The following is an 18,254-nucleotide window of genomic DNA, read 5'->3' as shown; positions in this document are numbered from 1 at the left end:
TTATTTTATTCTAATGTATGAACATTACAATAAAGTTTACAAAGCTCACTATTTAAAATGCTTGAGGAAGTTCTGGAGATCGGAAACGAGACCATTCTATCCTATTTCCACGTGTAACCTAGTTAGGTTACAGGTGTTAAGTTAACTGGCATTTATTAAGCAAATCGGTGTTTTCTTATAGACCTGATTGAATGATTCACATATTGTCATCAGATCTTTGCTCTTTGTGCTATTATTATTTATTGAAACGAAATGTACTTACGCTGTATATGTAAATTTAATTAGGACAATGGTCCTCTAAAAATGATACGTAGGAGAGAGGTTTTCAGGAACTAATTTTAAAATTTTTACGTGCATAAATTAATTTGTATTTGTATTAATTATATTGTATATATGTATAATGTATTGAAAGTATATTACACATTAAATGAGGACTTTAAAATTATGAGTTATTAAGTTATAATAAGATGTTACATTAGTTTGTATTTTATTGAAAATCAATGTAACGTGGCTGATTCATTTAATATCATAATATAATATTTACATCTATTAATAATAATAGGTGTAAAAATTTACTTGATTTCAACAACCATGACTAAGTGTTGTCTGAGTCTGTCACTAGATGTCACTGGTAGTTTTGTTTTATAGATTTATTAATGTTTCTTTAAATGTGATAATGAAATTATTAATATTATATTAATTATTAACATATTTGATTAAAATGTATATATTAAATGTAAATTTATTAAATATAATGGTCTAATAAATCTTAAAGCTATAGAGTAAAAAATGTAGAGCTCTGCGAATACACGCGATCAAGCGCTTGAGACCTTCATTAACTATACTCAAAAAAACTCAGTTAAAATAAAGATTTTCATTGAAATAAAATTATCTATTTCAGGAATATATTATTGTTTCATTTTTATGCAGGAATTACTGGCATTTTTTTTTATAATTTGACGTATAATTTCAATACAATGCGAGACTTTCGGCAGCGCTTTAAATGCTTAAAATGTCATAAAACCTGACGTTTCTCACTCGTATGATAGTCGCGCGATCAGAAACATAACCTTAAAGTATGATTTTCAATACTTAATTAAGCGAACTTCATTCTGGTAGGTGATTTCGTAGGGATGAGACGTCATGTATATTTTGTATAATAAATTTATTAGATAAACCTACTCGACGTAAATAAAAAAAAAAAACTATTTTCAGGTTTGTCATTTAACAGTGATAAATTTTGGAATTTTATTATAAATATACGTATTTATAGCGATTATGTAGTTTTGGTGTTATTAAATTATATACCTACTTACTATACAGTGTCGAAGAATATGACTGAAAAATAAGAATTGTGAAAAATAATCGATTTGATTCTTTAATATTTTCACCTCAAATATTTGTAAGTACATACCATTTAAATTTTTAATTTATTTTGTTGATATAAAATTTCATTTATGTTTTGATAAAATTAGGTTAACATATTAATTTAAACGCTACGCACATTAGTGTGTTAAAATTAAAAAAAAAAAAATCTTATATCCATTACATTTCTTGTTAAAGTGCGAAATATTTTAGTAAATATATTGTAATATTTAGTTCCTTACGGCAGGTAGGTTTGAACTCTTTTGACCTCAAAATAATGTTTAGGTATTACCAACACATCACCTGACATCGACGGATCTCAGCTATGCCGTTATGTTAAAAATGTTATTAATATTTTCTTATTTATACACGTTATTTCAATTTTAATTTTAATAATTATTATATGATATCTAAATAGCATAAATTGTAAATGATTACGTAGATATGTATTTACGAAAATATAAATTAAATGTTTTAATTATTACGACGCGGTCAAAATGTTATCAGACTATAATTGTAGTCTACTAAATCGATTTTGTATTAATTTATTAGCAACAATCTTATATCATTTGTAAGGGTGAGCGCGTTTCAAGTATTTCGGTCGCAATGTATAATTTATGTCCTTTATATATTCACTTTTGTTCACTCGAATTCTTCGAAAACATCGCGAAGAAACGCATACGATATCAATACGTTCGTAGAATTGTCGGTACTCCGAGATGCAAAGAAATTGATTATTTTATTTTTAGTAGAAAAGTTCAGTTGATATGCAAAAATAGCGCTTGAATTCTGAATATTCCGATCTTGCATGTTATAGCTCTAATAACGGGATTCATTACACCAGTAATGAATTTAAAAAAAGAAAGTGTCTCTACATGTGACTGAATATCTTTATCATGTACTTTAAATTAAAAAAAATATACATATATTAAGTGGCACCGTGGTATATGGGTCATATTAATGAAAGATTAGAGATTTTAAATTTGTACTTGTTTTTTGTTAGATCTTTTTAAAACTTTACACGAATATCGATCAATCGGTTATTAAATTAAAGCGATACGTCACTTTTATATAGCACAAAAGATTTCACGATTGTATTTTGATTTTAACTAAGTAGTTAAAATCAAAATACAATCGTGAAATAGGTATTTGGTCATCAAATATATTATGTCAGATCAAGAGCTTTGCTTTATGCAATCTTTTTCCTCAACGTTGATAAGATTATGTAAATTTAACTACGATTTATACTTATATATATGTTCAATGTGAAAATATAAAAAAAAAATTGTTCTGATTGTAATCTAAGCCAAGCAATATAGAAAAGACATCTCAATACAAAAAGATCGCTATAATTTAAGAGCTTATTTACAATCGTTTATTTTCTGGTAGATAGACGCGGCATTCGAAATTACTTCTTTAAATATTATTTAATAAGCATTCAGTTCAAGGTAATATATAATATAATAGTGACTAGACTTTCTGCATTTTAAAATTTGAATTTAACTTTGAGATACGACCTTTTTCACCAACAATAGCAATATAACTCTTATTCTAAATTATTTTTAACAATTAGTTTTGAACTGCAGCAAGTTATATAACCTTTGCTAATAAATTAATAATAATAATATTGGTCTATTGCAACATTATATGTAAGATCAGATATACTCGATGTACATAAAAAACTATTTAGCATTTAGAAGTAGTGACTCCTACACTACTTCTAAATGCTAAATAGACTATATGTACAGGGTCTATGCTGGATACCCTACAAAATAAAAACGTATTTATATCTCTTTAAAGACTAGACTAAGTATGACAATAGTTAACAAAACACGCGTCATAATTACGTATTGATGTTTATAAAGCTGACCCAGATTATTTTTCGTGCAGACAAAACGTAACATAGAATATCTCTTCATGTGTTGCAATGTTCTTCATCCAGAGGACATTTGGGTTATTTAAAGTTTTAACAATCTATTTCGTGCTCAGTAGCAAATGGAAATATCGCTTAATATTTGATGGAGAAACATTTTTGTATCAATGATATCAGAATATAACAAAATATATTTTTATTTCGTTGACATTTTTTTATATTTTTTTTTTATAAACATTGATTTGACATTCGGTTATGTTAGACTTATCGAGCCTTAAAACTCTTTTGAGTAAAATCGTAACTTGTTACTTTCCTCCTGATTATAAATACAGGTAAAATATAAACAAATGTTATGGCTAGTATATAATGATTACTGTTTTACTTGAAGCTCATGATAATTTTATTCATGTTTATCCTTAAAGTTGTGTATAGTTTTAGTGGCAAAACCCGCAAGATATGTATAATAATACTGCAAGACAGTATTCGTAAATTCTCATATAAATACGAGTGAGATTTAAGATCAAGACTGTTAACAGACTTATCACCTCAGTCAGGCCTCACCGTTTATAATAAAAAATTACATTGCATCTCTGTCTGTGAACGCATTACACGGAAATCATCACATTCGATGTCATAATTGCTTTGAGATAGTTTAATATAGCTTATAAACTATCACATACAATTGATTGTTATAGTTACCATTCATCTTGCATAATAAAAAAAAAACGTGTTCGATCTTATTGGACTGAATAAATAGTCGATACTATAATTAAATATTTTTGCCAATTTTATTTTATATATATGTATGATAAATTTGATATATTATAGTGCATAAGTGCGTATGTTGGAAAAAAATCACTCTTTCTGTCATTCCTGATAGTCCGATGCGATGGTAGTCGGTTTCGAGACTTAAAGTTTTATATACCTACTTACCTGATTAGTGTCATAGATCTCAGTACAAAAACAAAAGTTCTATACACACAAATAAAAATGTCTAAAAGAGTCATAATATACATAGTTGTCTTGCCCTTATTTCTTAAAAGGTTGGTTTAGGTCTAGATGGTAGAATTAACATATCGAACTGGTTTTGTCTAAGTATTAAGCTGACATGATATATTTTGACAAATAAAGTGTGCAAGACCTTGAGTGAAGTACGTCTTGCATTTAATCTTTTTTTTTATATAAGAAAGTTGTCTTATTTAAATTGCCATTTGACCTTTAAAATGCACAATATCTGATAGTATTATCGCAAACATGAGATGTTGAAGATTAACGATTCACTTGATGTGATAACTGAAGTGGTTCAACATAATATATGTTGATGGTAATACTTCTTATCATCATACTGCTTATAAGTTAAATCTCTAGTTGCTTACATCATTTTATTATCTGTCTCATGAATATTTGCTAAGAATATCTACGTCAATAGAAAACATTTAATAAATAAACGCTCTTAACGTATTATTAGTATGTTGGCTTTTGTACTTTTAGTTTACTATTAACAATTTAAAGGCATATAGTCATTAACTTTTTATCTAATTAATACACAATTAAATAATATCGAGACTCTTTAAATCTTTTGAGGGAAATTCACAATTAAATGAACAATTCACTAAGAAAATATTTCATGTATTGGTTCAGTGGCTTTCGAAGTGTGAGCTTGTCTTGTTATGTCTTGTCTGCGATGTCTTGAAAATATTTTTAATTAAAACGATTGAGACAATTGAGCCGCCATGATACTTTTAAATTGGTTTCTCTATTGCAGGAACATTTTGCAAGACTTCTATAATAGTTGTTAGAATTTCGAACATATATACTCGTATTTAATACACTGATTTACTTACATGTACATATGTTATCTATATTAATATTGTAAGTGTGAATGTAGCTCTGTCCGTTTGTCGATCGCTCTTTTACGACCAAACCGCTGAACCGAATTTAATGAAATTTGTTGTGAAGCAAACTTAATTTCCAAGAAAGGACACAAGGCTACTTTTTGCCTAACACGTGATAAGAAACATCCTAAAACGCGACTTATATATATTTATTTTTATGTATCTTTTTTTATTGATGGTAAACATAAATACGTCTATGGTAACGAATGGTTACCATAGACGCTTGTATATGTTACTACTTTATTTCACGCTAGATACATTTTGATTATGGTAACGTTATGTATGCATGAAGTTTTATAGCTTTTTAATGATTAGCAGTTTTTAATTTAAGAACACCGTAACATCTTATCGATTATGTCGTTTATTAAAAATATATAAATCATTTATCTCACCCCGACTGCGTTCTGGTACAATTAAGATTAAAAGTCATGATATATGAATATTTTTAAATTAGGTTACTATCTATCCATATAAGAATATGATGTGTTGTTAATAATAACTGCAATTCCTTAAAAAGTTATGGATATATATAAATATTCTTGCCTAAATTGTATAATGCTATCAGCAAATTATTATTTCTGGTGTGTCACTATTATATAAAATTTTGATAAGGATAAACTTCATTTATGAAATATATAATGTAAATGAACTAATATTTTTAAATGCTTTTTTAAGTATATACACATAAGACGTGATGGCTCAGTGGTGAAAAAATAACTAAGTATATTGAATCGATTAGTAATTTTAGTGTCGCTAGAGAGAAAAAAAATATGAAGCTTATTTATTAGTAATTAAGTAATATCAGCCAAATTTATAGTTAATGTGATTTACTACATTATAATTATTAGATATAAAGTCATATTATATTATATTTGAGAATAGCAAAAATATTTATAAATGAATGCTTTTAAAATGCAATAGTCTCGAAACTGTTTACAAATACAGCGGTGACCACACCGGTATTATCGAAATGGTATAATCAGGTTTATTGATACATGAAACGTTTATATTGTGAAGACACAGCGTCCATTATGCTTGTTTAAATATCTCTTTCAAATCAAATAAATGAGATTCATAAGACTTTGATATATAATAACATATATGTAATGATGGACAAGGTAATGAATGCCAATGAAAACCTTCCCAGAAAAGCAAACCTGTTCGACTGGACGTTGGAATTTGGGAGACGGTGCATGTTGTTTTTCTTTATTGTAATTGCCTTTTTGCCAAAGTAACACGTATTAAAATATTGTATATCATCATGACTGCTAGTAGATTTAAAGATAAGATTTTTTTCTCTATAATTCACAAATAGATGGAAATGGTAATTTAACGAGATTTTTTTTCGATCCGCATGTGATTTATAAAACTAGCTACAAATAATAATATTGCTCACTCATTATTAAATACTATAAGAAATTACACGAATCTGATAACAAATAATCTATAATAAAATCAAATAATCAATGAGCATTTCCAATATATTTTGGACTAGCGTACTTTGCCATAATTTGTATTTTTTTAATTTTATTTACTAGGTAGGTGGAAGGGCAAACGGGCTCTCTGATAGTATCACCACCACCCATAGAAATTAACGTTGTGTGAAATAATAAAATTTCTTACATCCTACCAATGCGTCACCAACCTTATCGTCTAAGATGTTACGCCCCTTGTCCCTTTAGTTACACTGGCTCACTCACCCTTCAAACAGAAACAGAACAATACTGAGCATTTCTGTTAGGCCGTAGAAATTTTGATGATTGTGATGTATCTACTCAGATGGGTTTGCGTAAAACAATACCAGTATTAAACAGTACAACTATTTAAAAAAAATAGTTACCTAGTAGTCAAATGAATGTAATCAGATGAATGAACTCTTAACATCGTCGTACATATACACATATTTAAAATCAATTTAAATTAATGTAAAGTACAATGTGTATAATAAATAACATCTACATGCTACTATCTCAGTATCTTATAGGAAGTTCGAAGATGTTTATAATTTAATTGTTAATTCAATGTGAAACACATTATCAATAAAATGAAATATCTAATAATAACAGTTATGTAATCTCGCAGCTTTAATGTAAAAATAATTTAATATACGAACAAATTATTGCAGGTAATCATGGTTCAGACAATATTCGGAGTATGGGACTACGTCATCATGACGGCTACCATGGTAGCGTCTGTCGCTATCGGTTTGTATTTCCGATTCAGTGGCGGCAAACAAAAAACCAATGACGTAAGTATTTCGATTGATATTTAAATCACAATATTATTATTGAACTTCCGGCAATATCGTTTATTTTCCTTTCCAGGAATACCTGTTAGCTGATCGCAACATGTCGATATTCCCAGTAGCTGTGTCACTTATGGCTTCATTCATGTCTGCTATTACGTTATTAGGAGTATCTGCTGAAAATTACTACTACGGAATGCAATTCGTAGTTATTAATTTCTCATACGGCCTCGCTACGCCTATAGCTTCTAAATTATATTTACCAGTATTTTTTGGACTTCAAAAAACTAGTACTTACGAATATTTAGAGTTACGTTTCGGTCCACAAATAAGAATGCTGGCTTCGTTAACCTATACTCTACAAATGATTTTGTATAATGGCATAGTTCTATATGCGCCCGCAATTGTTTTGGAATCAGTGACGGGGCTTGATAGATTAGTATCTATCCTAGTTGTGGGATTAGCGTGTACATTTTATTCAACGTTAGGTGGTATGAAGGCTGTGCTGTTCACTGATTTGCTACAATCTTTTCTAATGTTCGGTGCTGTGTTCAGTGTTGTTATATTTGCATCAATACAACTTGGTGGATTTGAACAAATTTTCATTACATCTTACGAAGGTGGCAGATTAGACTTCTCAAAGTAAGTTGCAATTGTAAATAAAATCTGTGATAATTTAATTACAAATTATTAATAAGTCTTCGTTTAGTTTCAGCGTAGACCCAACAGAAAGACATACATGGTTCTCTTTGATTATTGGTGGTTGTATTACGTACCTTTCATTGTATGCCGTCAATCATACGCAGGTGACTTATATCTTATAATAATTATTTAATAAATACCTTAAATCAGAAACGATTACCGTATTATATTCAATATTAGCGGCCCGTCCCGGCTTCGCAGGGGTAGATATAATTTTTTTTATATTTTCACTTTTTATTTATGTATTTTTTGTTGCTTTTTTCCGACATGTTAAACAATTGTCATTTTATTTCAACTTATTTGCTGAAAAACCTTAATAAATTATATACCTAAACCTTCCTTATGAATCCCTGTGTATATTAGTGAAATTCGTTCAGTAGATTAGGAGTATTTCGCGAACATACAGAGAGACAGACGCGACGAGGCCGGGAGAATTTGTTTAATAATATGGAATTATAATAATTATTATGTTCTATTTGTAGGTTCAACGTCTCCTTACAGTCAGCTCATTGCAACGCTCACAGCAGTGTCTCTGGTGGAGTTGGCCTGTTCTTTCTGTGCTCAGTATTATTACCTGTATCAGTGGATTGAGCATATATGCTGTATACAAAGACTGTGATCCACTAGCCAGCAAAAACATTGCATCAGTAAGATTTTTTTATAAGTAATATATAAGTATAATGTTTTCAATAGACATTGTAATTTACATCAATATTACAGTAGGATAATATATTCGTAAAATTGTACAATAATGTAGGTAAATTGTGCCATTGTGAAAATGCTATGCATATTTGTACATACTATATTTAAGATGCCTTTTTATCTTTTACGAAGACGTATTATATAATCCTGCATTATGACAAACTTAGTGTGCATATTTTAAAGATAAAGAACACTAAATAAAAATAAACTCTTCATTTCCGTAATCTATTTTTTGTAGAATAAATTATCTTAATATAAATTGTTAATGTCTACATATTGTGTAAACTTTTGTTATTTATTTTGTTAATTTATATTCAACCTATTTGGTCAATTTTAACAGGAAATTGTTTGCAGATTGATCAGCTTATGCCGTATTACGTGGTAGACGCTATGAGGTCCGTGCCAGGACTGGCCGGTTTGTTCGTGGCGGGAATATTCAGTGCGTCACTGTCAACTATATCCGCAGCCTGTAATGCACTTGCGGCGGTTACACTCACAGATTATGTAAGCAGGTAAAGTATGTTATTTACTATTTATCTATATATATATACTAGTCATCAATTACTATAAATAATATCACAAATGAAAAAATAATAAGATTTGCTAAAATTAGTAAGCGGAAAATTTTATAAATTGTTTCGAAAGTTATGTGTTTATCAAATGTTGCATAATTATAATAATTTAAGTATAATATAACAGTAATACATAATCTATATTAAATACATAATCTATATTAAACTGTGTCCGCTACTTCGTATGCGTTTGAGTAATTAATTTGTAGCCTAACTTACTCCTTATTACATTATATTTGTTTGTGAATATAGTTTTTCTACAATTAATTTTAATGCATAAATAAGACATTGCAATATGGTATAAAAACAAAAAAAATTATTATAATAATAAGTATCTTATGAATTTATCTATGAATAACTAAGTATTTTTATTTTTTATTTGTACATACTTAAGGTTATAAGGTGAATAGTTCGTACTTACAGTGGCGGATTTACAAATTTGCCGCTAGTAGGCTAGTAGCCTATTAAATTTTTGCCAACCCTACTGTTTTTTTGCAACATTTATGATTTGTGTTCTATCGTCCTCATTACATCGGTTTTTTTCTTTTTCTAGATGATATTTCTGTCAGTCACTAGATTATTTTTTCAACCCGCTATGTAGTGACGAGTATACGGATTACGGACGTAATGTGTATACATATAGTTGTAAGATTTTTATAAATTTCTGAAAGATAAGAACAAATTTGGGCTAAATTTGCCCTCTAAATCTGCCGCCCTAGGCTCCAGCCTACTTAGCCTATTGATAAAACCGCCACTGCGTACTTACTTTTAAACTTCATGTTATCTTAAATTTTCGCGATTATTACACATTGAAATAAAACTAGTTATAACGGATTTGAACGATATACCCGTCGGTCTACCCGTAACCACGAACGCTGTAAAGTGCTCGAAACGTCGGGATGTTAAAAATAATTAATATACGCGATTCAAATCCGTTATAACTAGTTTTACTTTTAGACTTGTTATAAATCAAATAAAATCTTTATTAAAGGTGGTTCAAAGTGAATCCTTCTTATATACCGTGGCTAACAAAGTTAGCGGCATGTGCTTTCGGCCTCGTGTTTTTGGCGCTGGCGTTCGTGGCAGAGCACTTGGGTGGGGTCTTGCAGGCCGCCCTAACTATATTCGGAGCCGTTGGCGGACCTCTACTTGGTATATTCACTTTGGGAATGTTTACTACTTACGCGAATGAACGGGTAAGTTGTGATTATATTTTCAATATCTTTCTATGTTCTTATATAATATGTATATGATTATATGGTGTGGCGGCAGTTTTCAAAACAGTGAGGTGGTTTTTATTTTCATTTTTAGAGAACCTATTTACTGATTCAAATAATAGGAAATAAATACAATTAAACTTTACTACTTTTTAAATGTAACTAAATCGATACTATATGTACTATATACTCTAATTATTGAATATTAATTCATCAGGATGGACCGCTTCCTCATGGTAAACAGTAGCCTAGGCCTAAGTGACTATAAATTCGTACATAACTTTCTAATTGGCATAGCGAAATACAGTATTGTTGTTTAGCGAACCATACCAGCGAACGATACTTACCCTGATGATTGAAACTAGATCGGAATTATACGACAGATGGACAGTTTATAGCAATAGAATCGAAACTATATTTTTTTTTTTAGCTGTTCTCCGATTCTACAAACTTTTCCATTCATTCAATCGTGTTTTGGTCAAACTTTAATCGGAATAGAATCAGGATTTCTTTAGCATTGGTTATTAAGTTGGTCTCTAGATTGGCTCAAAAACTTACAGTCGTAGACTATATTTATTTTTTATTTATTTATTTAACCTATTACAACTTGCTTAGTGCTAATATTTACAATAGATACATATAACATTTATTTTACATAGAAAAGTAACTCTTAAGTTATTAAAATATACTGTAAATTAAATAAAGCAATGCTAAGCAACTCAAGTTCGATACCCTCCGTACTAGGTGAACTGTATGACGGTAGAAGCACATTTCTCGATCGCGAGTCAATAGCTGCATAGTATAAGCAAAAGCTGCTTCCATAATTGTTCTAATTATACAAAGCACTTATTTTCATTTTATATTAATTTTAGTATAACATGATACGACGACCTCCATGGTCGAGTGGTGTGTACACCGGTTTTCATGGGTACGCCACTCTGAGGTCTGGGGTTCGATTCCCGGCCGACTCGATGTAGATTACCATTAGTTTTCTATGTTGTCTTGGGTCTGGGTGTTTGTGGTACCGTCGTTACTTCTGATTTCCACAACACAAGTGCTTCAGCTACTTACATTGGGATCAGAGTAATGTATGTGATGTTGTCTAATATATATATACAAAGCAAGATATATAGATTAATTATGATTATAGATGCTTTATTACAAACATTTTTTTATAGGGTGTATCAGTTGCTCTTCTCAGCGGAATGGCACTAACTCTTTGGATAAGTTTCGGAGGTCCTCGTCCGTCTCCGGTTAAGCTACCGGTCAGTGTAGAGGGCTGCCCTTTCAATGTTACTCTACCTGAACCAGCTTCAACGACCGATTATTTCTACTTGTACAGGATATCTTATATGTGGACAAGTCCGGTAAGTAAAGCTTTGAAGATTTCACTTTTCTTTGTTTCACTTTTTTTTGTTGCTAGTTTTGTTTCATTTAAATAGCAACGCAATAAGCACACTCAGAGTCGAGATGGCCCAGTGGTTAGAAAGCGTGAATCTTAACCGATGATTGCGGGTTCAAACCCAGGCAAGCACCGCTGATTCATGTGCTTAATTTTCCTTTATAATTCATCTCGTGCTCAGCGGTGAAGGAAAATATCGTGAGGAAACCTGCATGTGACAAATTTTATAGAAATTCTCCCACATGTGTATTCCACCAACCCGCATTGGAACAGCGTGGTGGAATATGTTCCAAAACTTCTCCTCAAAGAGGAGAGGAGGCCTTTAGCCCAGCAGTTGGAATTTACAGGCTGTTGTTAAGCACTTCTCAACTGGTTTTTAGTTTGCCATCTATCGACAAATTGCATCTAAGCAAGTGTAGTCATCATTACATAATATAAAACAAAAAGTTAGTCAGAAAGCAAATCAGACAGTTTCCGCTGTCTGTCCCTACGTATGCTTAGATCTTTAAAATTACCTAACGGTTTTGATGCGGTTTTTTTTAATAGATAGAGTAATTCAAGATATACTTCATGTACAATATAGTAAAGCAAACCTGATATTTAGAAGTTTCTAATGTGATGTAAATAAACAAATTCTGTCGTATATTTAGTCAGTATTGCACCCGTGTGAAGCCGGGTCGGGTTGCTAGTTTTGTATAAGTTATAAAATAATGTTTCAAAAATTAAACCTCTACAAATAGTTAAGGATCTCGTCTGAGTTTACAAGGTGTCATAAAATATGAATACCGTTGGTTTTCAAATATTTAAAATGCATTTGTTTCTAAGGCAATATTTTTTGCAGAACTTTTATAATAATTTTCGACCTTTCGAATGTAAACAAAAAAACATTAAAAACTAACCTTTTGTGTAGTAAATGTATATTTCTATGCCAATCGAAGTTTGAACATTTGACTTTGACCTCGTAAAATATAAGTTATTGTTTGTTTTCATTGCTTTCAATTTGCGTGCCCTTGTTTTTTTATTGTCACTAATTCACTACTTATAATTGTACTATGAAATTGTATTTGTATTTTTGAGTAATAGTATAAACGCGTTGCTTAAAGAAAATAGCGCTGTTTCGAGAAACAAGTGATAATCATATGTGTGTATATATTTTAAAGTCCCATGTACATCCTTCAATTACTTAATTAATCTATTAAAAGAAGGTTTCATAAGGCTTCATATCTGTTTGTTTGCGCTGTTTCTTAATTCGCTGAAGTCATATAATTCCTTTCAATTCAACATGGAATAGGGAATAGTAGTAAGCTTTTACGACATTATTATATGACGACCTCCGTGGCCGAGTAGTATGTATGTATACCGGTTCGCATGGGTACGCCACTCCGAGGTTGCGGTTTCGATTCCCATCCGTTTCTATATTGTTTTATGGGTGTCTGTGGTACCGTCGTTACTTCTGATTTTCCATAACACAAGTGCTTTAGCTACTTACATTGGGATCAGAGTTTAAGATCTTACAATGTATGTGATATTGTCGAATATATATTTATTTAACAAATTTCACAGTTTCGAACATATCTTAAGCTCTAGCACAATTACACTTATAAATCTAAAATATACGACATTTAGTGACGATCATGAAATGAATATTTCAGATCGGGTTTGTTTGGGTGTTAGTCGTGGGATCGATCGTGTCGCTTGTCTGGAAGCAGCAGCAGCCGTGGCAGCGCGCGGGGCGCGACCACCCCGACCCCGCGCTCTTCACGCCGCCGCTCGCGCGCCGCCTGCGGGCAAGAAACGAAAAGTCCAGTGCGCAGGTACGATACTTGTATAACTCGCTTGTATATCGCTTCATTTCGCCTTAAAATTGCATGTTAATTTATAAATTTTGGGTAAATAATCGAATTAACCCTCTCCTTAATGGAAGAGGAGGCCTTATCTCAGCAGTGGGAAATTTACAGGCTGTTTACTTTACTTTTTACTTTACTTTAATCGAATTATAAACTTCCTTCTAATAATTGACTCATAAGGGGCTTGTAATGTATCTATATTTTAATGGGATGCTATCTGCACAGTTCAATGCATTGTAGATTGACACGAGTTTTTCTTGTACTCAATTAAGAGTTATGTAATTTATCTTATTATATAATACGATAACTTATACAATATAACAGATCTCTAGGTATCATTTTCATAGCAATATACTTATATTATTCTGTTATTATTAAAATTTTTAATATGGGAAGTTCTATCTAAATCTTTAAATGTCTATAGCCAATTCGAACCAAAGGAGGAGTAAGGACAATTAAATAATTGACATTGGATTGACACGATATCAAAGGCGAGATCTCGGATAATCTATCGTATTATGGATTCGTGAAAAAATGTCGTCAGTTGACAGTTGTTAACAGAATTTCGGGAATAAAATCAAAATGGATATAAGTAAATGTCTTGAATAGCATAATAGGAGCAGTAAATTTTTAGTGTAAATGTGTGTGTAAATTTACGAATAGAAGCATTATTAGCAAATATCAAGAAATATGTAAATATTAAGCCATTCTTGCCCCTCTATTGGTAATAAATAGGCTTTAAATAGTTTTGTTCAACACATCTGTGTTATTAAATTGTAAGATTATAATGATTGATAAATAACTGATTTTAATAGCGATATAAAATAATTAGATAATTAATATTGATAATGTCAAAACAACCGCAATTAAAATTAGTTTAAATTTTTTTATGGTAATTAATCGTTGGATTTTTTTCTTGTAATTATTTTCTCAGCGCTTCCATCATGCTTGTCATAAGTAGTTTTAGTTCATTAGACAGTTTTTTTCTAGATGGACACCATCATTCCACACTGAATGCACACGCTTCTTTATGGATTTTTTTATGCTTGCCAAATTTTATTAAGGTGGGTAATATTTCTTTCTATTAGGTCGAGATACCCTATTATTAAAATAATTATATTATCAATTGAGAACCTTAAAGATATATAAAAAGATATATACATAAAATATTGGGCAACGTATGTATAATAATAGGGTATCTAGTAAGAACTTATTTTACTTTTTTAATTTTAAAGTCTATGTTATTTGATAATTTCATATTGAATATATGATGTAATATTGTAATATAATCTGACAAGAACTAACATCATTCGTTCACATAAAATTTGGGTTATTTTTCCAACTAAATAATAAAATAAAAATTTACATCGTTTGCTATTTTGTTATTCCATACGATAGATGAAATAAATAACTGCATGCATCTTGGTACTCGTTTATGTTGCACAACCGTTATAATATTTAAAGAGAATATTGCAATCGCATTTAATAATTGTTTGTACTTAACTCTTTGTTTGCAATTAGTCTAAATGTCCATAAAAAGCCAATTCAACTGACTGAAGTAAAGATAATAGACAAGTTCCACTTTTAAATGATATAATTGATCGAGATCTTTATAATGTATGGTATTCACCACAGATTATGTAGATTAAGATAGTTGAGTGTGTGTAGAGCCGCCTTAAGTCGATTGCATCTTTACATACATATATATGATAACGATTGTGCACATAACATTTAGAGTGATACGATCACATTTTTTAATGTACATTCTTTAATTACATATTAATTTACTTTTGTATATTTTTAATATTAATATATAAAGTAAAATTTTTCTTAAAGTAAAGCGTCGTTATAGATCTATTCTCTCTCGAAATCACGTCATGTTAATTATTTCTTAATAAATTAAAGTCAACAAATATAATTTAATGTTTATTTTTATGCTGTCTCTACTTTTAGTCGCCTCATACTAATACACTTTTTAAGCTCGTAACTCTCTAACGTTGAGGGCGCGCTGTCGTGAATGAATAGATCTATACATTTATTTTTGTTTAACTTTATGTAAAGTATTATTTAGTATTAATCTATAAATAAAAACTCATATGTAATTATTAAATTTCAGTGCGAATTGCTGAAACAAGATTTACAACTTTAAAGTTCCTGGTTATATTATTATATTAAATTTATATTGAATATCAATGTGTATCGTTACATGGATTATGGCGATCGAAATATTTTAAGAAACTACTACTACAACCTTATTTAAAATTTTATTATTTCTTTAATTATGTTAAAATATTAATGATCCACTAATATCTACATATATAATATAGAATAAGGTGAATCATTAATTTTTAATCTTTTTTATTTTAATCTATGTCAAAAGACAATTTTGAATATTTTTTTTCTTTGTATAATATCACTGCGGCTCTTTACAAATTTACGAACTAGTCGATATGGAAATAAATCACGTATTCATACGATCACGAATTGAATAAAAGGAAATGACGTCAGCAATTTTATATTCGAGCTATTGTTTAAAATTTGTTTTTAAGTTTTCCTATTGGAATTATCAATATTATTTAGAAATCGCTATGAAAGCGATCGTAGCGGCTATTTATTGAATGGACTATTCTAGTGAATGGAATTTCCTTAATGCATATTTAGAATATTGCCAGTAACTACAGCTTCATTACAAATAAAACCTAACACATAATATGAGTATTTTAACACACAATCATCCAAGGTAAACGATTGCATTTTCTTAGTTTTTATGCAATATAGATCTATAAAATTTTAGAGTGTACATTATAAAAGGAATTCGATATTTTTATAAAGACAAAAATACAAATAATATCAGTACAACACTGTTTAAAACATAATTGAAGAACATCAAATATTTTCCAAATTAATTGAACGTTGATTATATAAGTTAACGTTTGATGCTACTAACTCTTATACCAAAATAAGGTATGATAAATTTAACTAAGGTATTCAATATTATTTTATTTAGATATAAAGAACTTAATTACAGAACAGCATTCCGTGAATAGACATTTAAATAGATTATTTGAAACCAAATTCAGAAAATTTAGAATGAAATATTTGTACATATCGATCCTTAGCGATTTTTGCGTACACTAGTGTAGAACCAGCATGGTGACATAAGATCCAATCCTTCGTTAGGCCTTAGTCCAGCAGAGTTACATTTATGATACAAACAAATATGTCTGAAGAATTTACCAAATGTAATGTATTTATTGTATGGTATATTAATGGTGACTACAACATAAGTACTTAGGGCTTCTCATGAGATCGACTGTACTGCTCTATTGGCGGTTTTTGACTGGGCTTTGGATTTTCAGTGTAGAATCCCCATTATATGTGTGACGTGTTTATAAATCATTGAGATACTTATCTCCACTATCATAAACGGCACGAATTTGAATTTGGAATATATTCATATTGTCACGCCTTCAAATGTGGCAGAATGAAATATATCACTATTGTTTTAATAAATTTATTAAAGCCGTTATTATACTCGTATAAAAATAAGTATTTTAAAAATTATATTTTTATTTTAATGACTTGTGATAGCACAATCTCTTCCAAAAATGCCTTAAATAAAAAAAAAATATATAGGGTTAAAGTATATTCCAATTTAGGATATTACATAGCAAATACTTATTTTGTACTTATGGATACGAATGAATAATAATTTTACTGCCAGATACTTTCAAGTATTTTATATTTATGACAAGCGTACTTATATGGATAATACTTTATTTGATTACAATTATTCTTAATTGAAATAATGTAATGATTATTTAAATAAAATATCGACCTGCATTACACTATTGTGTAACATACGAATACAAACATAGTTTTAAAACCGTAACTGTTTCCAACACAAGATATTTTCAAGAGAAAACTATTTATATTTTTTAACGATTTTTTTGTTACATTTTACTTTTATCCAACTGACAGGTGTCAGTTTAATATGAAGCATCAATAATGACTTGTAAAGAAGCTGGAGTTGAAAAAATGAGATAGCAATACATATTAACAACGAGTAAGAACGAGATGCTTATAATTCGGATGTTCTAAAAAATATGTTACAGTGTTAATGTAGTTGACTAGTATTTTACTGTTTAGGGAACGTGTTGTGGAATATTATTTGTTGAGCATCTTAACAAATATATAGTATTACATTTATTGCGGTAATAAATACTTGTTAAGTGTGAGTTACTACATTCATAAGAATAGACAATAAACATAGAAATATTATATGATTATACAATTGTGTTGGCTGTGTACTATGTAGCTGTGTTTTAGTATAGCTTGTGTATTACATTAATTTGTTGTGTTAGACATTGTTATACTATGTGAAGTTCAAATGAGGCATTTTACTTAGCGTGTTTGCGCAGCGATATCACGTAG

General features: G+C 29.8%; 1 protein-coding gene across 2 annotated transcripts; it reads left to right on the top strand.

Annotated features, from left to right (window-relative positions):
* The first annotated feature begins 1,100 nt into the window (after positions 1 to 1,100).
* LOC124532246 (putative sodium-dependent multivitamin transporter) lies at positions 1,101 to 16,474 on the top strand. 2 transcript variants are annotated; one of them, XR_006966632.1, is made up of 11 exons: positions 1,101 to 1,402; positions 7,259 to 7,381; positions 7,458 to 8,020; positions 8,088 to 8,184; positions 8,563 to 8,727; positions 9,137 to 9,294; positions 10,346 to 10,550; positions 11,750 to 11,938; positions 13,626 to 13,787; positions 14,811 to 14,884; positions 15,937 to 16,474. XR_006966632.1 is itself a non-coding variant. In XM_047107027.1 (10 exons), the coding sequence occupies exons 2-10, from the start codon at positions 7,265 to 7,267 to the stop codon at positions 15,967 to 15,969; spliced, it is 1,689 nt and encodes a 562-aa protein (XP_046962983.1). In that variant the 5' UTR covers positions 1,101 to 1,402; positions 7,259 to 7,264; the 3' UTR covers positions 15,970 to 16,138. The 2 variants fall into 2 exon arrangements, 1 of the variants encoding a protein (XP_046962983.1); XM_047107027.1 differs by lacking the exon at positions 14,811 to 14,884 and having other exon boundaries at positions 15,937 to 16,138.
* The last annotated feature ends 1,780 nt before the right edge of the window (positions 16,475 to 18,254 follow it).

The sequence above is a fragment of the Vanessa cardui genome, chromosome 9, assembly GCF_905220365.1.
Source record: "Vanessa cardui chromosome 9, ilVanCard2.1, whole genome shotgun sequence".
In the NCBI taxonomy this organism is placed as follows: Eukaryota; Metazoa; Arthropoda; class Insecta; order Lepidoptera; family Nymphalidae; genus Vanessa; species Vanessa cardui.
Note: the sequence above shows the minus strand (reverse complement) of the source record. Positions and strands in the feature narration are given on the sequence as shown.

What these genes read in the sequence shown, in the direction of transcription:
- LOC124532246 (XM_047107027.1), top strand. Translation starts at nt 7,265, where the DNA reads ATGGTTCAGACAATATTCGGAGTATGGGACTACGTCATCATGACGGCT. An exon ending in GCAAACAAAAAACCAATGAC is followed by an intron (nt 7,382 to 7,457) that starts GTAAGTATTTCG and finishes TTTCCTTTCCAG; the next exon opens with GAATACCTGTTAGCTGATCG. An exon ending in GGCAGATTAGACTTCTCAAA is followed by an intron (nt 8,021 to 8,087) that starts GTAAGTTGCAAT and finishes GTCTTCGTTTAG; the next exon opens with TTTCAGCGTAGACCCAACAG.